The sequence below is a fragment of the Gossypium arboreum genome, chromosome 5 (assembly GCF_025698485.1).
Source record: "Gossypium arboreum isolate Shixiya-1 chromosome 5, ASM2569848v2, whole genome shotgun sequence".
Taxonomy (NCBI): Eukaryota; Viridiplantae; Streptophyta; class Magnoliopsida; order Malvales; family Malvaceae; genus Gossypium; species Gossypium arboreum.
In genome coordinates, this window is record NC_069074.1 from 92,261,121 (window position 1) to 92,270,198 (window position 9,078).

Below are 9,078 nucleotides of genomic sequence, written 5' to 3' on the forward strand. Positions count from 1 at the left end.
GAGACATGCAAATATAGTTATTCAGTATTTATCTTCATCTCTGATAGAGGTTGGTTTACGCAAAAGATGAGAAAACTTAACTTTGCTCAATATATCAACCAAACAATTATGAAATGGTGTCGAAGTCAAATATTACAAGGAAGCAGCAAGTTTACTTTGCTCATGAGTTGAGATGAATAAATCTTGAGACGTTGGAATGACTTCAATTCCCAAGAAATGATTCAAATCACCAACACCTTTACTGGAAAATCTCTCCACCAAAGTTTGAGCAAAGTTAAAAAGAAAACTTCTATTATTTATATTGATACAAAATTTTGTTTGAATCAATAAATTTGGATTTAACTATACTTAAGCCTCTAATTATCAATATATCCAAGCATAATGTCAAATTTAACTCTTAATATTTATATTTTTTTTACTCATTTTGGTTTTTATTCTTTTTTTTAAGTTAAATTTTAGCCTCAACATTATTAAAAGGGTCAAATTTGACCACCAACATTTAAAAAGAGTTGAATTTTTATTTTTTAATAGAAATACTTATTAAAACATTAAACTTTTAAACATGACACCCGCTTAGCAATCTACATGTAGTTCATGCTAATTTTATGAATTTTGATGAGCTCTTTTTATAATTTATAATTTATATTTTATACTTTGAATATTTTATAAATTTTAAATCATTTGGTGAGGTGACATACAAAACAAATTGTCATGTTTGTATAAAGTAAACATCATTAAAAAAATTAATGATCTTACCTGCACCAGTATATGGGACACTATTTGTCACACTGAAAGCATCCCGAGTGAGATGAGAAGTGGCCCTTGAATCAAGAAACCTGACATGCTTTCCAACAATAGCAGCATTCACAGAAGCAGAAGAACCATTAGTAGAAACAAAAGCACCTGCTACATTCTATTTGTTGTCATCATCAACATCACCCATTGAGCAAAGATTAGCACTTGTACCTCTATGGCCTGCATTAGGCTCAAGAAAACCAATAAAAGAAGTATCAAAACAATAATAGCACTTTTGTATACTGTGCCTAATTTTTCCACACAAATGGCATTAACATCTGTTTGAAAAATGGCCTCTGCCTCGACCTCGATGAAATGAACCTCTTCTGCCTTGATATCCAACTGAATCAGACACACCTTCTGTGGGTTGCTGATAACCCTGTGCACCATGAGAATTGGACTGACTTGTGACAAGATTAACAGTGAAGAGTCTAGCCATAGCACCTGACTTCTGCCTAGCTTCATGATCAATCAGCATCAAAGACAAAGCAGGTACATCATAGGCTTGCCTGCTACTGGTGATTAAGGTGACCATCGAATCAAATTCACTAGGTAAACCATTAAGAATAGCTGCAATATGCTTTGCATCAGATATCTTTTCTCCACATATACCAAGATTACCCTTAATCAATTTAAGTTGTCTCAAATAATCACGCATGTTTTGATCCCCCTTCTTTTGAAAGTATAAAGAATACCAAAGATTCATAACCTTGGTAATTGTTTTAGCAGAATACAACTGACCAATGACTTCCCAAATTTCAGCAACCAATTAACACATGACCAAATCTGGTAAAATCTCAAGACTGACAACAGAAAGTAATGAAGATGCTATGACTTTATCTTGTTTATTAAATGAAACTCTTTCAGGATTTTTAACTAGATTACCAGACTCATCAGAAACAAACTCAAGAGGTATAGCCTGAGTACCATCAATGTAAGACTCCAAACCATAACTCTCCAAAGCAAAAGATACCTACTATTTCCACAAAGGATAATTGATTTCATCAAGCTGAATATTGATATTCTTGTTAGTGAAGTTCTTGGAAACATTGGTGGAACTGCTACAAGAAACTTCTCGATCTTCTGCCATCACGAATTTCAAGGAAAAAAACTTTGTTGAAGTTGGCCAGTATGTCGCACTAGGATCAACAAGTAGCAGGCCATGCAGCCCTAGCCTAGCAGATCCAGTTGAAGAAACTGTTTCATTTTGTTTATTTTATTACTCTCAGTTGCTGATATGTAATTTAGTTCAATTTTAACTTGTTGCTGATGTATTTGATGTAATTAGGTAGTATTGAGCTGATAAATCAGCTTGTCAAAGCTTACGAGCAATGTTTAACAAGTTTCAATGTAACTTAATGGTGTTAGATGATAGTTTAGGTGAAATTTGTTCATTTTGACTAGCTTATGTCTAGTATATGTATTGGCATTACGCTAACTTCAATTGTTAATGAAATCATCAGCATTTTCATTCATATATACTCTCTTTTCTGTTCAAAAATTTCTTAAGTTTCTTAAGCAAATTTAGTTGTTTACTGTGCAAGCCTCGAGCCTTGAAGCTCAAGCTTCTGTCAGCTTTGTTACTTCTTCCGAATAAGTTGCTCTCAACACCAAAAATTGGTATCTAAAGCTATATTCTCAGTGGACCTGTCTTATTTCAACTTTTAGAACAATTGCTTCATCAGACTTCTCACCAGCTGCACCACCTGTCTTCAATAGAGAGGGATATCACATATGGGTGGTCAAAATGAAGACCTACCTGTTGGCATTCGACCTATGGAAGGTGGTCAACTCAGATGTTGAACCAGCACTACTCAGAGCCAACGCAACAGTGGCTCAAATTAGGTAGCATGCTATGAAAGGACTAAGAGGCACAAGACCATGTCCTGTATTCAAAATTGTGTGTCAAATGTGATTTTCACAAGGATCATGGCATGTGAGACACCAAAACAAGCCTAGGACAGATTGAAGGAAGAGTTTCAAAAGGTAGAGAGGACAAGGCAGCAACAGTTACTGAATTTGAGAAGGGATTTTGAGAATTTGAGCAGTATTCAAATAGAATCATGGCTATGGTTAACAGTATAAGGCTCCTTGAAAAGCAATTTATTGAAGCAATGATAGTGGAGAAAGTAATTTCAACCTTACCTGAAAGGTATGAGGTAAAAATATCCTTCCTCGAAGACTCAAGGGACTTGGCGAGCATCACATTAACAGAGTTGATTAATGCTCTTTATGCACAAGAGCAAAGAAGAGCCAGTAGACTGGAGAAGCACCAAGAAGGTGCCTTCCAAGCCAAAACTAAAACTGCCTCGAGCACCACTGCTTATAAAGGCAAAAAGACTTGGAGAGACAAGTCTAAGTCAGAAGCTTCAAGATAATGGGACCAGCCTTGCAGACATTACAAAAGACCTGGTCATCCAGAAGCTAATTGCTGGTTTAAACTAGATGTACAGTGCAAACACTGTAAAAAGATGGGCCATGTTGAAAGGGTTTGCAAAAACAAAAGCAAACCAAGGCACCACCATCCACAACCGCCAAAGGCTAAGGCTCGAATAGCTGAAGAAGACAGTGATCATGAGGAGCAAGTCTTTGCAGTCTTTTGCTCAGCTGCTCAGGAGAAAGTTTTAAATGGATGGCTCCTAGACAGTGGATGCACCAACCATATGTCACCAGATGTTGCCATTTTGAAGTCATTAGATAGAAGCTATAAAACCAAAGTAAAAGAGGCAATGGGCACTTTATCAAAGCAGAAGGTAAAGGGGATGTGTTGATATGCACTTCCATAGGTAACAAGCTCATTTCAAATGTGTTGTTTGTGCCTGATATTGACAGAAACTTACTCAGCATAGCTCAGTTGCTTGAAAAGGGCTATACTGTTATGTTTAAAGGTAAGCAGTGCCAAATTAGTGATCCAAGTGGATCTATGCTTATGACAGTTACTATAGCTGATAAAAGCTTTATTGTTAATTAGAATGAAGCCTCAAACTCATCATATGCAGCTTCTCTAGATGAATCCAAGCTTTGGCACCAAAGGCTTGGTCATGCCGACAATAGATCATTGGACTAGTTAATCAAAAGCGATCTTGTTGAGAACTTCATCAACTCATTTGAGAAGGAGGATGTTTGTGAAGTATGCCAGCTAGGAAAACAAGCCAGGCTTCCATTTCCTTCAAACAAAGCCTAGAGAGTTTCAGAAAGGCTGCAGCTTTTACACACTGATATGTATGGCCCCATGAAGATTCAATCATTAAATAGCAGTAAGTATTTCATCTTCTTTATTGATGATCATTCCAGATTTTGCTGGATTTTCTTCTTGAAGCATAAATCAAAGGTGGCCTCAATGTTTTGGAAGTTTAAGGCTGCTGTTGAAACTGAGACATGCTGCAAATTTAAGACCATAAGGTTTGATAATGGAATTGAGTACACTTCAACTCAGTTTCAAGCCTTTTGTGATGAAACAAGTCTCAAACATCAGCTCACACCAACACTTACACATCTCAACAGAATGGTGTAAGTGAAAGAAAAAACAGAAGCTTGATAGATATGGCCAGATGCCCCATGTTTAAGAAGAATTTGCCAAAAACCCTGTAGGCTGAGGCAGTCAACACTACTGTGTACATTCGAAATAGGTTTCCAACGAAGGCTTTGGCTCACAAAACACCATTTGAGGCCTGGTTCAGGTTCAAGCCATCATTGGCTCACCTAAAGGTCTTTGGTTACATATGTTATGCACAAGTACCAGCTGTACAAAGAGGCAAGTTGGATAAGAAAGCTCAAGCAGGCATTCTGGTAGGCTACAACACAGTCAAGAAGGGCTATAGAATCTTGGATCCTTCAACTAACAAACTGCTTGTCAGCAGAGATGTTGTGTTCAATGAAAAAGCAAGTTGGAATTGAGAGAAGAATGAGCCAGAGGTAGTTACTGAATACCTTGTGGCAGATCAGGCTGAGGTTGATCAAAATGGTCCTGAAATGGACATTGATGATGAACCAGTCAGGGGCACAAGACCATTGGCTGATATTTATGAAAGAGCTCAGGTGGCCATAATGGAACCAAGTTGCTTTGAAGAGGCTGAGGGTCATGAAGGCTGGAAACAAGCAATGGCTAATGAAATCAGCATGATTGAGAAGAACCAAATTTAGGAATTGGTTGAAAAACCAGCCAATAGGAAGATCATTGGTGTGAAGTGGGTCTATCGAGCTAAACAGAATGCTGATGGTAGCTTGAACAAACTAAAAGCTAGGCTAGTTGTGAAGGGTTTTAGTAAAAAATATGGCGTAGATTATTTGGAAACCTTTGCACTGGTGGCCAGACTAGACACCATCAGGCTGCTGGTTGCCTTAGCAGCACAGATACAGTCGGAAATCCACCAGCTTGAGGTCAAGTCAGATTTCTTAATGGATTGCTTGAAGAAGAGATTTATGTTAAGAAACCTCAAGGCTTCAAAGTGGCAGATAAACAAGACATGGTTTACAAATTGAAGAAAGCTTTGTATGGCTTAAAACAGGCATCAAGGGCCTGGTTCAGCAGAATCGATGGCTACTTGGTCAGTTTGGGGTTTGAAAGGAGTATTAGCGAGCCAACTCTATATGTCAAGAAGGAAAGAATCGAAATTAATCTCATTGTATCCTTATATGTCGATGATCTATTGGTGATAGGAGGAGACCAAGCAATGTTGGCTAATTTTAAAGCTAAAATATGGAGCTGCAGTTTGAGATGTCTGATCTTGGAAGAATGACCTATTTTCTTGGTATGGAGGTGTCACAAATTGAAAATGGAATATTCCTAAGTCAGAAAACCTTTGCCTCCAAAATTCTAACCAAGTGCACCATGCAAAACAATAAAGCAACAAGCACTCCTATTGCTATAGGAGAAAAGCTGTCGAGCCAAGTTATTTCTGAGCAAGTTAGTGAATTTGTCTATAGGAGTCTAGTTGGTTGTTTACTATTCCTGACTGCCACTAGGCCAGACATCATGTTTGGTGTAAGCTTACTCTTAAGGTTCATGCATTGTTGCAATGAGAAGCATTTTCAAATAGAAAAAAGGGTGCTCAAGTACATCAAAGGTACCCTGAGCTATGGAATGCTATATAGCAAGGCTGAAAGCCTAAGATTGGTTGGCTATACTGACAGTGACTGGGCTGGCTCGATGGATGACATGAAGAGCACCTCAGGGTATGCTTTCACCCTTGGTTCAGTCATCTTTTGCTGGAGCTCAAAGAAGCAAAGTATAGTAGCTCAATCAACTACTGAAGCTGAATATGTTGCAGCTGCTGGAGCTGTGAATCAAGCAGCATGGTTAAGAAAGATCTTAGTTAACTTGAATCTGCATCAAGAGGGAGCAACAGAGATAATGTGTGACAACAAATCTACTGTTGCAATTGCAAAGAATCTGGTTTTTCGCAGAAGAACAAAGTGCTTCAATATTAAGCTTCATGTTGTTAGAGAGATGGAGCAAGCTAGAGAAGTGGAACTGGTTCATTGTAGTTCTGAAGAGCAACTCGCTGACATTTTAACAAAACCTCTTAATGTGTCAAGGTTCAACAATTGAGAAAACAATTAGGAGTATGCAACATGCTAGCCAATGAGGAGTGTTGAAGTTGGCCAGCATGTCGCACTAAGATCAACAAGCAGCAGGCCATACAGCCCGAGCCTAGTAGATCCAGTTGAAGAAACTGTTTCATTTTGTTTATTTTCTTACTCTAAGTTGCTGATATGTAATTTAGTTCAATTTTAACTTGTTGTTGATGTATTTGATGTAATTAGGTAGTATTGAGCTGATAATCAGCTTGTCAAAGTTTGCAAGCAATGTTCAACAAGTTTCAATGTAACTTAGTGGTGTTAGGTGATAGCTTAGGTGAAATTTGTTCATTTTGACCAGCTTATGCCTAATATATGTATTGGCATTATTCCAACTTCAATTGTTAATGAAATCATCAGCATTTTCATTCATATATACTCTCTTTTCTTGCTTCTCTTTTCTGTTCAAAAATTTCTTAAGTTTCTTAAGCAAATTTAGTTGTTTGCTGTGCAAGCCTCGAGCCTTGAAGCTCAAGCTTCTGTCAGCTTTGTTACTTCATCCGGATAAGTTGCTCTCAACACCAACAAACTTTCAAAAAACCAGCTCAGATACCATATTAGAAGACTAGAAAAGAGATGAATAGAGAAGCCAATATTGTATTTCATATTACAAACTTACACATAGATAAGCAGCCATATATTTACAGGAAGAGAATCAAGAAAGTATGACAAAGATGAATAATTGTAGCTAACTAACTAACAGTCTAACAGATCGAGCCAACTATATATTTACTGCTAACACACAGAGACATTTATTTCTTTCTTTTATCTATTTCTTTTTTCTTTTGTTTAAAATGCTGTCGAATCTTCTAACACAATATGAGATGACAACTCAAGCACCCCACCATGGTTACACAATTCAATACATCTCTAAACAACCATTTTTCTCTACTTATGACACCGTGATTAGAGTAATTTATTGACTTGAAATATCACTCGACCTTTTGACGTGAAGTGAAATGACAATCAAAGCACTCCATGCATCCCGGTTACTCAATCTGTCACAACTCACAAGTTCTTACTCATAATTTAAGCTGTCAGTGAAGTATTCTTTTTTTTTTCCTTCTGTTTTCTCTTCTTCTTGATCTTCTTTTTTTTTTTTTGTGTCGTTTTTTCAAATGAGCAATTTGTCTAAGAGAGTACAGAAATTGTCAAATTCCATGAGACATGTATTAGAACACAATTCAGTTCCAAATTTAACAAATTCCAATAGAGAATTGCAAGAGTGTGGAAGATTTAGGCAAGATTGCAAGCCTCACATTCTCTCTCGGATTGATTAGTGTCCCCAAGCCAGAATAGAGTTTTAGTTACTCAAGAAAAAGAGAAAATTTGACAGAACGGTGGTGGTGAATTCCACAACCTGCTTTGCGCAAAAAACCAAGAAAATTGATTAGATCAAGCAGCTAATTAGACCATGTTTCTGATTTCTAATAAATTTCTACATTCGCTGTTAATTTCTAAAGGAGATTTAGAAAAAAATATTTCATATCAAACAAACATTTGTTGGCAGAAGATAAAATAATTTATAAAATCAACACATCAATCACATGTAATATATAATATCAAATAAATTAAATTCAATGGTCAATATTCACACGAAAACAGAAACGCTGGGGGAGTAAACTTCCAATCTAAAATAATTAGACCAAGTTTCTGTTGAGTGATCAAGGTTTGTGTTCTTTTTAATATTACCACGGGGAAATCAATCATGTATTATATAAAATGTTTGGGACAATAAATTATTTTCATGTCTGCAGGTTTTATCACTATAAATCTTTCTGTTTTCTTAATAAAATTGAAGCAACAATTCTGTAGCTTTCATCTACATTTCGCCCCAGAAATTATAGTAAAACAGAGATAATGAAAGGAACATTGATGTTGAGTTGGATTCTGGTCATCTGCCTCTCCCAAGTAGCAGTGCTGAGCCAATACTACTCAGATACACTACCATATCATCCCAGGCCACCTAAGGTCACCAATCTTCACTTCTTTATGCACGAACATACGGGTGTTACAGCAGTCGTGGTAGCCCAAGCTAACATCACAAGCAATAATTCATCAGTGACATTTGCCACCCTAGTTTCCGTTAATGATCCCCTCAGGACTGGTCCTGAGCCTGACTCAGAGGTGATTGGAAATGTTCAGGGTATTTCGCTCTTGGCTGGATCAAATGCATCGAGCACGCAGTACATAGAATTTGGATTTAATACCGGTAAGTTTAATGGCAGCTCTCTAAGCATATTTTCAAGGGGAGAACCAGGGCTTGCGGTGGTTGGAGGAAGAGGACGATTCATGATGGCAAAAGGGATTGCACTATTTAACCCTATCCTTATAAATGCCACCAATGTCATTATGGAATTTAACGTTACTGTAATTCATTACTAAGATGTTATTTACAGACGCAATCCTTTTGAATTGTGCTCCACTTGATTAGAATAATTGTATGAGAAATATATATATATATATAATATATATATCTTTATATATATGATCTGATTAAAATTTATAATTCTCATGTTTCATCATTGTACTTTATCATTATAAGAGAAATAAAGGTTAAATTCTTAGCTACTAAAATGATACATAAATATATCTATTCAGTATTTATCTTCATCTCTGATAGGGGTTGATTTACGCAAAAATTGGGAAAGTTTGTTGATAACAAACAATTATTGTGTTGAGATGAATAAATCTTGAGACTTT

General features: G+C 36.6%; 1 protein-coding gene across 1 annotated transcript; it reads left to right on the forward strand.

Annotated features, from left to right (window-relative positions):
* The first annotated feature begins 8,147 nt into the window (after positions 1-8,147).
* Positions 8,148-8,780, forward strand: LOC108487999 (dirigent protein 4-like). Its single transcript, XM_017792321.2, has one exon. It carries the CDS (start codon positions 8,236-8,238, stop codon positions 8,758-8,760), a length of 525 nt encoding a protein of 174 aa, XP_017647810.1. The 5' UTR covers positions 8,148-8,235; the 3' UTR covers positions 8,761-8,780.
* The last annotated feature ends 298 nt before the right edge of the window (positions 8,781-9,078 follow it).

Excerpts from the sequence above, each read along its gene's own strand:
- LOC108487999 (XM_017792321.2), top strand. The coding sequence starts at position 8,236 with ATGAAAGGAACATTGATGTTGAGTTGGATTCTGGTCATCTGCCTCTCC.